This window comes from Orycteropus afer, unplaced genomic scaffold (assembly GCF_000298275.1).
Source record: "Orycteropus afer afer isolate SDZICR_OR568_19922 unplaced genomic scaffold, OryAfe1.0 scaffold00006, whole genome shotgun sequence".
Taxonomy (NCBI): domain Eukaryota; kingdom Metazoa; phylum Chordata; class Mammalia; order Tubulidentata; family Orycteropodidae; genus Orycteropus; species Orycteropus afer.
Window position 1 is genome coordinate 125,753 of NW_006921593.1, and position 17,897 is coordinate 143,649.

Consider the following 17,897-nt stretch of genomic DNA (forward strand, 5'->3'; position numbering starts at 1 on the left):
AAAAAAAAAAAAAAAAAGTGTTACAAATCCTAACCTGTGGCTATAATGCCATCTGAGAAGGTTGTTTTTCTTATGTTCACAAGACAGGATTAGTGTAGCATAGATCTTGAGTCAATCTCTCTTGACATATAAAAGAGATTAAATGCTAGCAAGCAGAGATGGGCAACACGTGTGCCAAGCCACCTGAAGATCACCTAGGAGCAGAAGCTTAAAGAGACAAGGACCTGCCTCAGAGTTGACGGAGAGAAGAAAAGCCTTCCTATAAAGCCAACATCCTAGATTCAAACTTCTAGCCTCCTAAACTGTGAGAAAATAAATTTCTGTTTGTTAAGGCCTCCCATTTGCAGTATTTTTGTTATAGTAGCACTAGATAATGAAGATAACTTGTGAACATCTATACAGATCATAATGGAAGTCAATCAACAAGCACTATACTGGATGCTGTAAAAGAAACTAATGATGCATATGGCTCCACCCAACAAGGAGCTTACAATCCAGTCACAGAGACAAGGCATACTCATAATCAGTGGCCAACATGGCATGACAATGGTTAACCAGTCAGTTTTCAGTTACAACCAACGGCAATCAATGCTGAGTGACTGGAGCAAAAAGGGAAATTGGGTAACTCACAGAAATGCCAAGAGGGCCAGAGAACCAGACTGGAGGTCTCACACTAGGAACAAAGCCCAAAATCACACCCACCTTGCTCCCTACCACCTTACTGGACACAGGACACCACGACTGGTACCTGCCCTAGGAATATGGTCTTCTGATCCTCCATCACTCTCTAGACACCCCATAGCCAGCTCATTCCCTCCTGGGCCAATGTCCAGGAGATGGGCAGACCCCAGCTGACATGCCTATGCTGTGGCTGTGAAGAAGGCTGTGAATGTGAATATTTGAAACTTTTAGATGCTACAGTGGGAGGTTGTTCTATCTCTCTCTAGACTCGTAAGTGGGGATTCTCAAACTCTAGAAAGGGGGTTTAGAACCTAGGAGATGAAAAACAATGACAAATACCCAATAAAGAAAGTTTTCAAATGTTCATGACTGAAAGGAACATCAGATAGTAAGGGACTAATTGCTTAGTTTTTTAGAAAGTTTGTTTTTAAAAAAACAACAACAAAGATCACTGCAAATGATGACATCATTTAGCATTAGCTAAAGAATGGACCAAAAAATGGGTGCAGAGAACATCACAGGAGGGATAGACACAGATCACAGACTCATAAAGATGGAAGAGCTTCAGAGACCATCTGGGCTACCTTTCAGCCACCACAGGAACCACTTTACAACCAGATGAGGAAAGACTGGGAAGGGGTCAGCATGGTCATAGTGGGACAACAAAAACTCCATCCCCACCTATAAAAGAGCATCTCACCTCTTCCACATTTTTCCATTTACAAAAATGGCACCACTAATCCTCCAGGCTCATCTCTGATTCTTCTCCTTTCTTCTCTACTTAGACGAATTATCAACTTTAGCTGCTTGGTCCACTACAAGTGTCTCTCTGTTTCATCCTTATGCCTGGATTACCAAAAGTGCCTCTGAGATGATCTTCCAGCCTCCCATTTGTCCTTTCAAATGGTCTCACATACCACTATAAGATTGATTTTCCTAAAACTGTCTTCACCAAGTTATTCCCTAGCTCAGGCAACTATAATGATGCCCAACTGCTAGCTGCATCAAGTTTGAACTCATCTGCAGACAAAAGCTGTATTGAATCCTCTAACTTTTACATTAATACATTCTGTATTAAGGCCAGGGACTGAGGTAGGTAGACCTGGGGCTTGGAGGCAGCTCTTCGCTTGGGTGTGCCTCTACACTAAGACCAGGTCCTGAGGTAGGCAAGTGCAGAGGGGTTAGGAACAACTTGTCTGTCAGTTTGTCATCCTATGGTGGCTTACCTGTTGCTGTGAGGCTGGAGGCTATGGCACTGTGTTGCAAAATGCCAACAGGGTTACACATGGTGGCGAGATTTCAGCAGAGCTTCTGGGCTTAGACAGACTCAGAAGAAGGAAGAGGCCTTTCACTTCTCGAAGAATTGGCCAGTGAGAACCTTATGAATAGTAGTGAAACACTGTCTGATATATTACTAGAAAACTTTATGAACAGCCCTGAAATATTATCTGACATGGTGCTGGAAGATGAGCCCATCAGGTCAGAAGGCATTCAAAATTTGACTGGGGAAGAGCTGACTCCTCAGAGTAGAGATGACCTTAATATTATGGATAAAGTAAAGCTTTTGAGACCTCCACTGGCTGATGTGGCATGACTCAAAATGAGCAGAAACAGATGCAAACACCCATTAATAATTGGAACATAGAATGTATGAAGTATGAACCTAGGAAGATTGGAAGTTGTCAAAAATGAAATGGAACACATAAAAATCAATATCTTAGGCATGAATGAGCTGAACTGGACTGGTTTGGGCCATGTGAATCAGACAACCATATGATCTACTATGCCAGGAATGACAAATTGAAGAGGAATAGTGTGGCATTCATCATCACAAAGAGTGTTTCAAGATCTGCCCTGAAGTACAATGCCATCAGTGATAGGATAATATCCATACACCTACCAGGAAGATCAGTTAATACTACTATTATCCAAATTTATGCACCAACCACCAAAGCCAAAGATGAGGATATTAAAGATTTCTACCAACTTCTGCAGTCTGAAACTGACTGAACATGCAATCAAGATGTGTTGATTATCACCAGTGAGTGGAACACAAAAGTTGGAAACAAAGAACAGTTGCCAGTAGTTGGAAAACATGGCCTTGAAGATATAAATAATGCTGGAGATCATATGATAGATATTTGCAAGACCAATGACTTATTCATTGCAAATACCTTTTTTCAACAACATAAGCAATGACTATACACATGGACTTCACCAGATGGAATGCCCAGGAATCAGACTGACTACATCTGTGGCAAGAGACGATTGAGAAGCTCAATATCTTCAGCCAAAACAAGGCCAGAAGCTGATTGTGGAATAGACCATCAACTGCTCATATGCATGTTCCATTTGAAGTTGAAGACAATTAAAACAAGTCCACAAGAGTCAAAATATGACCTTGATAATATCTCTCCTGAATTTAGAGATCATTTAAAGAATAGATTTGATGCATTGAAGACCAATGACCGAAAACCAGAGGAATGTGGGATGATATCAAGAACATCATCCATGAAGAAAGCAAGAGGTCATTAAAAGGACAAGAAAGGAAGAAAAGACCAAAATGGATGTCAGAAGAGATTCTGAAACTTGCCCTTGAGCGGAGAGTAGCTAATGCAAATGGAGGAAATGACAAGATAAAAGAGCTGAACAGAAGATTTCAAAGAGCAACACAAGCAGAAAAGCCAATTACTATAATGAAATGTGCAAACACCTGGAGTTAGAAAACCAAAAGAGAAAAACACACTCGGCATTTCTCAAGCGGAGAGAACTAAGGAAAAAAATTAAGCTGCAAGTTGCAATATTGAAAGATTCTTTGGGCAAAATATTGAATGATTCAGGAAGCACCAAAAGAAGATGGAAGGAATACACAGAGTCACTGTACCAAAAAGAATTGGTCGATGTTCATCCAGTTCAGGAGGTGGCATATAATCAAGAACCAATGGTACTGAAAGAAAAACTTGAAGCTGCACTGAAGGAATTGGCAAAGAACAAGGCTCCAGGAATTGATGAAATACCCACTGAGATGTTTCAATATACACATGCCCTGCTGGAAGCACTCACTCAGTTATGCCAGGAGATTTGGCAGACAGCTACCTGGCCAACTGACTGGAAGAGTTCCATATGTGTACCCATTCCAATGAAAGGTGATTCCACAGAAGGTGGAAATTATCAAACATTATCATTAATATCACATGCAAGTAAAATCTTACTGAAGATAATTCCACAACAGTTGCAGCAGTATATTGACAGAGAGCTTCCAGAAATACAAGCTGGATTCAGAAGAGGACATGGAATGAGGGATACATTGCTGATGTCAGATGGATCTTAGCTGAAAGCAAAGAATACCAGAAAGATGTTTACTTGTGTTTTATTGACTATGCCAAAGCATTTGATTGTGTGGATCATGAGAAATTGTGGATACCATTGAGAAGAATGGGAGTCCAGAGCACTTGATTGTGCTCATGAGGAACCTGTACATAAACCAGGAGGCTGTCGTTTGAACAGAACAAGGGGACACTGCATGGTTCAAAATAAAGAAGAGAGTGTGTGAAAGTTGTATCCTTTCACCATTCTTATTCAATTTATATGCTGATTAAATAATCCAAGAAGCTGGATTATATGAAGAAGAACATGGCATCAGGATTGGGGGAAGGCTCATTAACAACCTGTGATACGCAGATGACACAACTTTGCTTGCTGAAGGTGAGGATGACTTGAAGCACTTACTGATGAAGGTTAAAGACTACAGTCTGCAGTATGGATTACACCTCAATATAAAGAAAACAAAAATCCTCACAACTGGTCCAATAAACAGCTTCATGGTGGATGGAGATAAGATTGAAGTTGTCAAGGATTTCATATTACTTGGCTCTACAATCAACACTGTTTTAGTTACCTAGTACCACTCTGACAAGAATATACCACAAATGGGATGGCTTGAAGAAACAGGAGTTTATTCTCTCACAGTTTGGAGGCTTTAAGTCCAAGTTCAAAGTGCCAGGCTCTAGGGGCTAGGTGAAAGCCCCTTGATCTTGGGCTTCAGCTCTGCCTCCTGCTCCTGGCCCACTGACACTGGAGGCTTTTCCTCACTCAGCTGCTGGCTGCTGAGGCTGACAAGCCCAAGGCTGACAAGTCAAAAGGCACAGTCCTGATGTTACCAAACCACACGGCAGGCCATTAGTTCAAGTCCATTGAAAGTCCCAAGGTTGGCAGAGCATGGCAGGCTGCTGAACAATGACATAGCTACATGCAGGGTTCAAGCATGCCATAAGCTAGAGACCGTTCCCCAAGGCTTCTCCTTACATACAGGAAGCAAGCCACATCCCTAAGGCAGCTACTCAACTGCTCACAGTAGATTCCACCATGGAGTTGACTACCAGTCTCATCATGATGAATACTACATCCAGCTGCCCAGACATTCAGCCAGGCCCAGCCAAGCTGATAGACAAACTAAACTACAACAAACACCAATGGAAGCAGCAATCAAGACATCAGATGATGTATTGCACTGGGCAAATCTGCTGCAAAAGACCTCTTTTAAGTGCTGAAGAGCAATGACGTCTCCTTGAAGACTAAGGTGTGCCTAACCCAAGCCATGGTATGTTCAGTTGCCTCTTACGCATGTGAGAGCTGGACAATGAATAAGGAAGACCGAAGAAGAGGTGATGCTTTTGAGTTGTGGTGTTGGAGAATGCTAAAAGTACCATGGTCTGCTAAAAGGACTAACAACTCTATCCTGGAGGAAATGCAGCCAAATGCTCCTTGAAAGTGAAAATGACCAGACTTTGTCTCACCTACTTTGGTCATGTTGTCAGGAGGAACCATTCCCTGGAGAAAGATATCATGCTTGGTAAAGTGGAGGGTCAACGAAGAAGGGGAAGGCCCTCAATGAGATGGATTGACACAGTAGGTGCGACGAAGGGCTCAGGTATAGCAAGGATCATGAGGCTGGCACAGGACTGGGCAGTATTTCGTTCTGCTATGCATAGGGTCATTATGAGTGGGAGACAACTCGACAGCACCTAACAACAACAACAACAACAACTTTTACATTCATCTTCTACCTTCAACTTCTACATTCATCATTCACTAACAATGAAGAAACTCATTAACAATTAAGTCATCATCTTCTAATTAGTTTAAACCACTTGGATTCTATGATGCTATGTGAGTTTATCTGTATATGCAACAATTCCCCATGAATTTGATCTTTTCTGCAGGTAGGCATACCACATTGAAATGAGGACTTCTAAAAACTGTCAGCTTTCCAAGGAATGTAGTTTATATCTCTAGAGCTTCCAAACTTGTACAGGCTGTTGCCTAGCTCTCCATTTTTGTCCTTATCTCTTCCTTCATTACTTCCTTATATGCAACTTCTGGCCCTCCCCTGTGAGTACATTTCTTTTTTATTTATTTTGCCTTCTGTCCTTCCTACACACTTTCATTCCTTTTTTTAAACCCCATAATGATTTACCCCTTTTAACTCTAACAACTTGTTTTATTTATTATTTTTTAAAAAATTATTGTGATTTGGATGAAAGTTTACAGAGTAAATTCATTTTCCATTTAGCAATTAATGCACATTTTGTTTCATGACATTGACTACAATCCCTCACAATGTAACAGCTCTCTTGCCACTTCCTCACTGTAGTTACCTCTTTCCTGTGACCTTCTTTCCAACACAACTTGTTTTACTGATGTTACTTTTGACCTAACAAATAACATGCAGAAAAGACTGAAATTGTCAAAGACTTCATATTACTTGGTTCTACAATCGACACCAATGGAAGCAGCAGTCAAGACATCAGACACTGTATTGCATTGGGCAAATCTGCTGCAAAAGACCTCTTTTAAGTGCTGAAGAGCAAAGAAGTCTCCTTGAAGACTAAGGTGCACCTGACACAGCCATGGTATTTTCAGTTGCCGCATATGCATGTGAGAGCTCAACAATGAAATAAGGAAAACTGAAGAAGAGCTGATACTTTTGAGCTGTTGTGCTGGCAAAAAATGCTTAAGTACCATGGCCTGCTAAAAGAATGAACAAATCTGTCCTGGAAGAAGTACAGTCGAATGCTCCTTGGAAGTGAGAATGGCCAGACTTCATCTCACCTATTTTGGCTATGTTGTCAGAAGGGGCCATTCCCTAGAGAAGGATATCAAGCTCGGTAAAGTGGAGAGTCAACGAAAGAGGAGAAGGCCCTCAACGAGATGGACTGACACAGTGGCTGCAAGGATAGGCTCGGGTATAGCAAGGATCGTGGGGCTGGCACAGGAGCAGGCAGTGTTTTGTTCTGCGGTACACAGAGTCGCTATGAGTCGGAGACAACTTGATGGCACCTAACACCAACAACAATAATAAATAATAACAAGCTAGTTCAGCCAACATCTATGCCATTGGTGAGCCTAAGGTTCAGGTAGAGGAGAAAGGGAAATGAAAAAGAAAGGGAGAAAAAAACAAAAGAGGAGGTATGTCTTAGTTATATGAGTGCTGCTACAACAGAAATACCACAAGTGAGTGGCTTTAACAAACAGAAATTTATTTTCTCACAGTTTAGGAGGCTAGAAGGCCAAATTCAGGATGCCAGTTCTAGGGGAAGGATTTCTCTCTCTGTTGGCTCTGGGGGAAGGTCCTTTTTCCCCTACACGTTGGAGATCTTCATGTGGTGTGGGATCTATCTTCCCCCAGCTTTGCTTGCTCGATTGTTTGTTTAATCTCTTTTAAATCTCAAAAGAGATTGATTTGAGACACATCCTATAATACCGTATCATTCACGTAACAAAGAAAACCCATTCCCAAATGGGATTACATCCACAGGTATAGGAGTTAGGATTACAACACGTATTTGGGGGGGGTGGATGGGGATACAATTTGATCCATAACGATGTGGGAAAGGGAAATAATGATGATAGGCACCATTATCAAGTCGACAATATGCCAGATAAACCAAAAAACAAACCCAATGCTATCGAGTTGATTCCAACTCATAACAACTGTATAGGACACAGCAGAAGTGCCTCATAGGGTTTCCAACCTGTAAATCTTTACGGAAGCAGACTGACTCATTTTTCTCCCATGGAGTGGATGGTGGGTTCGAACTGCTTTTTGATTAGTAGCTGAATGTTTTAACCACTGCACCACCAGAGCTCCTTATATGCCAGATACTTCCTATATATTACCTCTAAGCCTAAGAACAACCTTGCAAGGTAAGTACTGCTGCCTGCAGTACAGTGAATTGCTTAATATGGCTCTTCTTAGCCATAGTCCTCCATTTTGTGATGTATTGTAAATCCTAGGTTCTCAGCCTGTTTAGGGTGGGATGTATCATCACTTTCTCTTGATTCTGGATTTGGGTCATCATCATCTCACCCCTGGACTTGAGACAGCAGCCAATTGTCTGATATGTTGATTTGGGCTCTCCCGCCCCTGTAACCACATGAATGAGGAGAATCCTCCAGACCTATGCCTGACCCACGGATTTGGAACTTGACAGCTTCCCCACCTCCACCACCACATGAACCATTGCCTTTGCAGTGTGTGAGTTCCGTGACACATTACAGAAAAATAAGTAACTGTAAGATGGAAGGAAAGTACTGAGAGGAAGAGGCAGGGCTGATGTTACGAGATGATGAAGTGCTACAGTAGTCTGGAAAACCTGGACATTTGGGATATCTTTAATCTCCACCTCATAGCAACCAGCCTTGTTCTGATCCTTCTAAAAGAAATTACTTGAGCACTATCCTCATGTTTAAAATGAGAGAGGGAAGGTTACAGGTTAAATGACTCACCCGAGGCTATATATCTAATAAGGGTCACAGACAAGATTCCATCCCATCTGAATCAACCCAGCCCTTTGTCACTAGAACATGATGACCTCCATAACAAAGAACCAGAAACAAAAACACAGAGACATGTAAGGTCTTACCAAGAATTACTTCAAGTGCCACTGAAAAATAATAGTATCATTTGTTGCCAAAATTTATCCAGAAAGATCCATTAATTTTTCAGCATAACAAAAGTCAAGATTTTCCTCTTATCCTTAAGAGATAGATAGCTGCCTCAAGTTGACTCAATCTCATGGTGTCCTCATGTAAAACAGAATGAAATACTGCCCAATCCCTTATCATCCTCACAGTCACCGCCATGTTGAAGTTCATTATTATGGCCATGGTGCCAATCCATGTCATCAGGGGTCTCCCTCACCCTTGCTGGCCCTCCACCTCATCAACATGATACTCTTGATATCGTAATTGATCCTTCTCAATGACATGTCCAAAGCTGGTGAGGCGGACAATGCTCCGTGGTGACCCATGAGATTTTCACTGGCTAATTTTCAGAAGCAGATTACCAGGTCTTTCTTCCTAGTCTGCCTCAGTCTGGAAGTTCTGTTGAAACTTGTCCACCATGGACAACCCTTCTGATATTTGAAATACCACCGGTACAGCTTCCACCATCCCAGCAACGCACAAGCCATTGCAGTTCAACAAAATGGCAGGTGGGGGCGTGGCATCCTTACATGCACACCCTTTTTCACTAATACATAAACACACGCACACAGACATGCATGTACACGCACACTCACACACATACCCTCAGTTAAAAAGTTTGTCTTACAATTTACATCCTCCTCATCTTTACATGTATGTCTGTGTTACATTTGTGTCCCCCATCTTTTATTTTTATTGTGATTTGGGTGAAAGTTTACAGAGAAAATTCACTTTCCATACAGTAGCTCACATACACTTTGTCTCATGACATTGACCACAATTTCCCACAATGCAACAGCTCCCCCCCACTTCCTCCCCATAGTTACCTCTTCCCTGTGTCCTTCCCTCCCATGCACTCCTGCCCCCTGAGCTGTCTCCCTGTGCATATAAAGCCCTTCTATTCTCCCATGATTGTTCTCTCCAAGTAGTGTATCTACCTCAGGTAAATGTTCACCTCATATGCTTGCCTTTTGTTTAGCTGGAAGCCACAAGAGTGGGTTCAATTCCAGACCTGAAGGGCAGCTAGGGGCCATAGTCTCAGTGGTTCTACCAGGCTCTATCAGACCAACAAACCTGGCCTTTTTTTTCCTTTTTTTTTTTTAATGATTTTGAGTTTTGTTCCACATTGTTCTCCCTCTCTATCCAGGATCCCCTACATAGATCCTCCTCCTCCTCCGAGAGGTTGACAGTGGTAGCTGGGCACCACCTAGTTCCTCTGGTCTCATAGTCGTATAGGCTGAGGATCATATGGCGTACCAGTTGCCTGGACTAATTGTTTCCATGAATCTTTGGTTTTCTTCATTGTTCTTTGCTCTGGACGAGGAGAGAGCCATCGTTGCATCTAGATGGCCACTTGCAAGCTTTTAAGATCCCAGTTACTACTCGCCAAAGTTGGATGTCAAACGTTTTTGTGTACTATGTTAAGCCAATTGAGCTTGATGTCCCCTGCGACTAGGGTCCCGAGCCCACAGGTTCAACTACTTGCTCCCTCTGGGTAGCTGCCTGTGGCCAAGAAGTGACTACAGCCTTGTCCCTCGTCAGCTCTACTATACACCTGGGAATTCTTACAGAACACACCAATCCACTTGTAGAACCATTGTCTGCCAACCCTGTGCGTGGTCTTGGGTACCCTCCCCTCTGCATAGACATACCTAATAGTTCAGCCTGCCCATCCACCTATCCACCAGTATTGTCCCTTTTAAGTTTTGATACATGCTAATCTTTTAATAGGAGCTCTGGTAGCATAGTGGCTAAAGCACTTGACTGCTAACCAGAAGACTGGCGGTTCAAACCCACCAGCCACTCCTCGGAAGGAAAGTTGGGCAATCCTACTTCCATAGTGATACTGCCTCGGAAACCCAAGGAGGGGTCGCTATGAGTCGCGGACGACTCAACGGCACATAACAACAACAACAACAATCTTTTAATGTTCTCTTAATTTGCCCCCCTGAACCTTAATTTTTCTTCATGTTTCTCTCCCTTTCCCTCATCTTTTCTCTTTCATCATCTCCTTCGTTTCCTACACATTTCTCACATTTCATCCTACACATTTCAGGTTCTCTATGTTAAGTTATTTTTAGAGCTCTGTCTTCCTGATTATTCCTCTTCCCCTACATCCAGCTCCCACCCTGCTGACCCTTAATCGTCCACATCCCTTCCATTGATCTTCCTTACTTCCTCACAAATGCCAATGACCGTCCCATACACCTCTCACGGCTTTTCCCGCCTTTTTCCCCTCAAGTTTCCAAGCGCGAGGACTCATTGTCTTTCTCCCGCATCCTCCAACCAACCTCCAAGACAGCCTTGTTACCATGACGACAGAGCTACTCTAAGTCGAAGTCAAGGACCTGGTTGCCATGGCTCCCGCTTGTCCGCCTCCAGCCCCGCCCGAGCGCCCCATAGCGTTGGCGCCTGCGCAGTACGCGACGCACACAGCCTCGGATCCTGGGCGGGAGGAGGCGGGGCTTCGACCCGGAGGGAGGGAAGAAAGAGAAAGGATTAGAGGGGAGTAGAGCTGGCGCCTACGGTGGCCGAAGAGGGACGCGCCGAGCCGGAGGCTGCAGGATGGTAGGTTGTGCGAAGCGGGAGGGGAGGGGGGGAAGCTGAGGGGCGTGGGCTGCACCTGCGGGGGTCCTTGGGGGCCGCCCTCTGTCTGAGCTGCTCTTTCTTCCCTGTCGGCCTCGGAGGCCCTCACTTATCTGGGTGGCTGGGCGAGGCGGCCACGGGAGGAATCGCTGGGAATGGCATTCGAGAGAAGGGGCGGGGAGGAGGCGCATTTGTGGGGCTAGAGGGGCTTGATTGGGGCACGGCGGCACCGGACCGAGCCAGGAAGAGTGGTCGGGTCTCGGTCCAGGGGGTGCTGAGCACTGCCGCAGGAGTCGTCCGTTGTGTAGGGAAACGGGGTGGGGGGCCCGTCTGTACGGGAGGGAGCACGGAAGGAAGGGAGCAGGGGGACAGGTCGTCCACACCTTCTGGTCCCGGGCAGCCCGGAGAGGAGCGGCGGCTGGAGGGGAAAAGCAGGTGTGGGAGGGGAGAGTTTCCGGGTCCGAGGAGGGAACCTCGGGCCTTGCTGTAGCGCCAGGCTCTCCTGGAGGCAGGGGAGAGGTGGGAGGCAACGTGGGCCTGAGGTTTTGCTCTGAGGTGCTCAGGCTTTGGGGTCCTTAGCTCCGGTGCCCTCGCTGTCTGCCTCCCCTTCCCATTCTCTTTCCGGAACCCAGGCCTTCCGTCTTCCTGCTGCCCCCCCCCCCAACACACAGTGGACGCGCTTGGCTCCCTTGCGCCCCTCTGTTGGCTCTTTGCACACTAACAGCACTTCCCCTTGCCAGCCACCGAAAAACCTAGTTTTCTCCCAGCCTTGAATTCAGATTTACAGCCCACCGTGCGGTACATCGGTACATCGAGGGAGCCCTAGTGGTGTACTGGGAAAGATGAGGCAGTCTGCTTGCATAAATACATCCAGCCTTGGAAACCCTATGGGGCAGTTCTGTCCTGCCGTGTAGGGTCGCTATCCCTCAGGGCACTGGGTTGGGTTGGGTTGGGTGGCATGCACCCAGGAATCCCAGATTTAGTGACGTCCACTGAGAGGAGAGCAGTTGGGAGGAGAAGATGGCTGGGGGATGTTGTCGGGCTCCCCTGGACCTGGGAACTGAGGGCGCTGGGTAGTGAGGGCTCTGCACTCCAACCCACTTCACCCAGCTCCACAAACACTCCCAGGTGGCTGTGTCCCAACTCAGGGACCCAAAGAGAGGTTGGTCACCCGGGATCTGAGAAGTGGGTGCATAGCAGGAAGCAGCTCTAAAAAGAAGGGACACTAAGAGGCCAAGTACCTGGATGATTGTGGAGACAAGAGAATGGAATTTAGGGATCCCAATACTGTGTGGAGAATACCCTGAACATAGGACTGGCACTGGAGGGCGGTTTGGAACATCAGAAAGGACTCATAGCTAGGATGGGGTGGAGAGCTGAAGTAGATTCTTGAGAGACAAAATACCCACTTTCCTGGTAGTGACGGACAGAAAGAACGTGAAAGAGAACAACCATGTCTTTAGCATCAGTTAGGAGCTGCTTGTCAGAATGGCATTTTACTTACCTTTGGAAAACACAGGATAATAATTACAGCACTTAACACATTACAGTGCTTACCATGTGGCAGCACTGTTGCATATACCAACTCGTTTAATCCTTCCTAGCAAGTGTGTAAGGTAGACACTTTATGATCTGCATCTTACAGATATGGAAATGGAGGTCCAGAGACATAAAACAATTTGCCCAAGGCTGTACCCAAATAGTAGGGCCAGGACTTAAGCCCAGATGACAGACTGAGAAGCTCTGACTTCCCTCAGAGGGACAGGTACCTACTGGTGGGAATACCCAGCATTGTGAGCAAGGGGCTGGGATTTTTAAGAAAGTAGGAGCTATGAGTAGACAAGAATTAGATGGGATGAGTTTGGAACTGTGTGTCTGTGGAGGGAAGAAGCTCAGAGAACCAAATCTCTGACCCTCAGCTCTGCCAACCCCTCCCCAGATGCGATTTATGCTGCTGTTCAGCCGGCAGGGGAAGCTGCGGCTGCAAAAATGGTACCTGGCCACATCTGACAAGGAACGGAAGAAGATGGTTCGGGAGCTTATGCAGGTGGTTCTGGCTCGCAAGCCCAAGATGTGCAGCTTCCTGGAGTGGAGGGACCTCAAAGTCGTCTATAAGAGGTGACATCCCACCTGCTGTCAGACCTGCCCGGATCCTGCTCGAGTGGAGTTTGGCGATGAGTTAAAGAGGGGGTGCTGAGAAATGAGGGGCCCCTTAGGTCAAGGACAGCTGGGAGCTCAGGAGGTCAGTGATTAAGTTCACCTTCCCTTACTGCCAGACTTCCCCGGAAGAAACTCTTGTTCCCCACTTGGATTTGCTCCAACCTCCTGGTCACACACATACCTCTGTCCCTAAAGGCCCCATCTGGGCCACTGTGCACATCCCTTGCAGCCTCATTCAGCAGTCATAAATCCTGCCCCACTTTTCCCAACATAGACATACATATCCTTTCCAGTTCCTTATCTAAGCAAGTGATTTCATTGGCTTGGTTTTTGCTGAGTCAAAGTGAATAGGTCAGAGGCCAAGAGAGAAAAAGTGTGTGTCTTTGCTTATGTGTGTGAGCAAACACTGGGAGGCGGAGGGAGTCCCCTGCCTGTGTCTAGTAGGGGCACAGGCTTTGGGCTGGGAACAGAAGCGGGAGGTTTAAGATCAGAATGCCTGAGTCCCTCAACTTGGCAGCCCTCCAGCTATGCCTCCTGGGCCCCTCTCCCCAGATATGCCAGCCTCTACTTCTGCTGTGCCATCGAGGGCCAGGACAATGAGCTCATCACGCTGGAGCTAATCCACCGATACGTGGAACTTCTGGACAAATACTTTGGCAGCGTAAGTCTCCCTGCTCACCTCAGTTTCCTCACCCAGCAATCCCCTCTTGGCTGCCAAACTCTGGGGCTCTTCTAGCCTCTGCCCTGCAAGACTGGGGAGAGGTGAAGTCGGAGCACTGAACACAAAAGTTAATCTCCCTTTTTAAGCCTCAAGCCTATTAGCCATGGCCTTTAATCAGCCCTGGAGGAGAGGGGGCTTAGACCAGAATCTGTCACTTAATCTCCACATTACAGCTTAGCTTGGACGTCTCACACAAGGACAGAGGCCACGTTCCAAGTGTTGATCTGTGATTCCCCACCTTGGCCACATACTGGAATCTTCTGGACAGCTTGTTGAAAATACTGGTTCCCAGGTCTTAGCCCAGGATTCTGAATGAACAGATCTAGGGTATCACCTGGGCATTAGCAGAGAGCCCTGACAGGAAACAGTGATGATAACTCCATAATTCGTATTCCACTTAATGGTTGACAAAGCTCTTTCACATTGTTCCTCGTTTGCTCCTCCGTCAGTCTTATAAGTAGGCGTGGTTATCTCCATTTTGGGGTGAGAAAACTTGAGACTCAGAGACATTAAATGGAACTCAAGTCTTCCACCCAGTTGTCCCGAATCTCCTTTTTGTCTGCTATCCCAGGCTCTGGTGAGAACAGTGTTGCAGGTTTGAGGGGGGAAAGACAACAGGAATCATACTTAAGGGTAGACTGGGGCAACTGATACTTCGTGGTCACAGAGAAAGAGGCAACCAAAGAAGAAAGAGCAGAACCAACTACTAAGGACGGGAGTTGGGAGGACTAGGACCTGGGGCAAGAACCCAACGTAGGAAAAGTGGTCCTGGAAAAAGAAGTGGGGGACTGGGGTAGAGGTCGGGGTGGAAACATACCCTGTCACTCAATTTGTCTTTCCCCCTCCTCCCCAGGTGTGTGAGTTGGACATCATCTTCAACTTTGAGAAGGCCTACTTCATCTTGGATGAGTTTTTGATGGGGGGCGATGTCCAGGACACCTCCAAGAAGAGTGTGCTGAAGGCTATTGAACAGGCTGACCTGCTGCAGGAGGTAGGGACCAGGGACAGTGAGGAGGAGGACGAGCACGGGGTGGACACCACTGAACACCCTGCCCGCCAGTGATGGCTGCCCCCTTCCTGCTGCCGGCGTGCCCTTCCTCCCTGGGGTGTTTGCTCAGCCCCAGCCGCAGCTGTCCGGCTAGCCCTCAGGCCCTGATCGAATGGAGTGGGAGGCAGGGGTGGCGGACAGCTCGACTGAGCCAGTTCCCCCCTGGGTCCAGTTCTTCCTCTCCCAACACCCTTGTCCCAGCCAAGTCTTGTTTGTTCCACACTTTTTTTAGTGTCGAGAGTTGCTCAGCAAATTGGAGAAGGGAACACACACGTGGCAGATAGCTCTTTTTTCCCTGGTCCCTTCCCCCTTTTTTTCTTTTTGTTTTTGTTTTACACACACGCGAACTCCAAAGCCTGTGCTTCTGAGAAGCAAAAGGCCCCAGGGATTTAGGGGCTGGAGTAGAGGATGCCTGGCTTTGCTGGTTCTCCCTGCTGTCTGCCCCCCACACACACACACACCTCACCCTCACCCCATTATGCCTGCCCCCTCTCTGCTGTACCACTGCTGAGACATGGTGCAGGGAGATGAGTCACCGGAATCTGCAGTGACAAGCAAGCCAGCCTGAGCTGGCTCTGAGGAGGGGGAGAGCTGGGGGGGGCTCCTTTCTGCAGGAGCAAAGTCAGAGCTGAACTTGCCACTTCACTGGTCCAGCGTCCCTGTCTCTCTCTCTCCGTCTCTCTCTCTCATACACAGACACACACGCACAGAGACACACACACACACACACACACACTCTTGCCCTGGCACACATGCCCACCCCTGTTACTGGGGTTCTTCTCAGACCCTAATGACTCATCCCCGATTCACCTTCCCTTGAGGCCCTGAAGCCCACCTCTTACCCACCTCCCCACCCTGAAAGGGAGTACCCAGCCATCTGCCAGCCACCCCCTGCTGTTCTCCCGGAAGCAGTCACAGCTTCACCCCATTCCCCTTCCTCAATACTGAGGCTGCACCCCTGCTCACCAAGCTCCTGGCTTTGAGTTCTCTGGGTGATGATGGACTGACCCCAGGCCCCTGCCCTGCCACAGTTGGCTCTGGAGGGGGTAGTCCTGGGGGGCCGGCAAGCACCCCTCAAGGGCTCCCAGCTGAGGGAGCTGGTTGGTGGCTCACGTCGGCTTCTCTCCCCTACCCCCTGTGTCCTCTGCTTCCCCACTCTGACTCCTTCCTCCTAATGACTGTTTTTTCCCTACCCTCCTCTCTTGCTCCCCGCCTGCCTCTCCTGGTGTCTCTGCGTCACCCTCTGTCTCTGCCTCAGGAGGACGAGTCACCGCGCAGCGTGCTGGAGGAGATGGGCCTGGCATAGCCCCGGCGTGTGGTGACGTGGGGCTGGTGGAGAGGCAGGGAGCAAGGAGCTCCTTCCTGTCGTCTCTCTAAGCCCCTTTCTTGGTGGGACCCAGCGGCCCCTCCTCGGCTGCCTCACCTCCTTTTGGCGTGAGCTGCAGGCTGCGGACCCTCCAACATTCCCGCCCACACTCCTTCCCTCCTGTTTTCCCTTTTCTCACCTGAGGTTGGAGCTGAGAGGTAGGAAAATGTGATTGAGATGGGGATGCTATTTGGATTGAATTTCCTGCCTTGGAAGAACGAAGGGAACCCCAGGCTTCCTCCCCTCCCTTACAACTGTAAATATATAAATATGTCAGGTTCAAGGGGAATGGTTTTCAGAGCTCTTCTCTTTCCCCTGCCCCGGTAACCTACCTCCAGCCCCTCACCCCCTTCCACCAGCCGGCACACAGCAGCAGCTTCTCTGCCTGGGGACAGGGCTGCTGTGTAGGGGACCGGAGGCCTTGCCCTCCTCTGCCCTCTCCCCCTCTGGCTGCATTGGGACCTGTGTCCAATGCCAGGGGAGGAACAACAGAGTTAATTTTTTTCTAAATTTACCTCCTGAAGGAAGGAAGGATTGGGGGAGGGAAGAGCTCTGGGGGGAAACTGGGCCCTGACCCTCCTCCCTCCACCTTCTGGGTGAGGCCAGAGCTAAGGGGGTGGGCTGGGGGAAGTGTCTGACATTATTTTTTCCTTTCTTCTGAAATAAAAGGAAAAGCATTTCTGGACTTTGCCTTCCTTGGACTTTGTGGAGGAAGGCAGGGCCGCTGGGATCAGCCAGGAGGCAAAGGAACATGGCCCATGCATCTCTTCCCCGAAAGGATTTCCAAATTTAGGTTTTGTTTTTGTTTTTTTTAAAAAAAGAGAGACTTTGTTAAATTTGCATTTCAGGTGGCCAGTGAATAATTTTAATTGTATTAAGTGTGTCTCTTGCAATATTTGGAACATACTTGTCCTACTATCTTACTCATTTATCTGAAACTCATACCCAGCTAAGTGTCCCGTCTGTTGTCACACAGTCCTTCCCCAAACAGATCTCTGTGCGGCTCAGTGGCTTCCACGCTGCCTCCGGCTCCCAGAGCCTGGCCTTCACCAGGAAGGAGCGGTCCTCAGAGTGGTTTAAAGGCTCTCTTGTTTCTTTGTGGAAGATTTTATGCACCCAGGTTTTGATCTGGGGAGGGGACTCAGAAGTCCAAAGATGTACCCCACTAGAAGGCAATCTACTTCATAAAGATTGACAGCCTTGGAAAGCCAATGCGGGTCGCTGGCAGTAGGTTTGGTTTTTGGTTTTATGCTTCGAAAAGCATTGACAGGGGGCTAAAACCAAGGTGCTCAGCTGCCAACTCCTGCTCTCCTTATTTCTTGTGAGGTGCACAGGGTGGAGGGATTGAG

The 17,897-nt window shown here is 47.3% G+C and overlaps 1 protein-coding gene across 1 annotated transcript; it reads left to right on the forward strand.

Moving 5' to 3' along the window:
• The first annotated feature begins 13,192 nt into the window (after positions 1-13,192).
• AP1S1 (adaptor related protein complex 1 subunit sigma 1) lies at positions 13,193-16,488 on the forward strand. Its single transcript, XM_007939984.2, has 4 exons — positions 13,193-13,371; positions 13,966-14,074; positions 14,988-15,125; positions 16,441-16,488. Exons 1-4 carry the CDS (start codon positions 13,193-13,195, stop codon positions 16,486-16,488), a joined length of 474 nt encoding a protein of 157 aa, XP_007938175.2.
• The last annotated feature ends 1,409 nt before the right edge of the window (positions 16,489-17,897 follow it).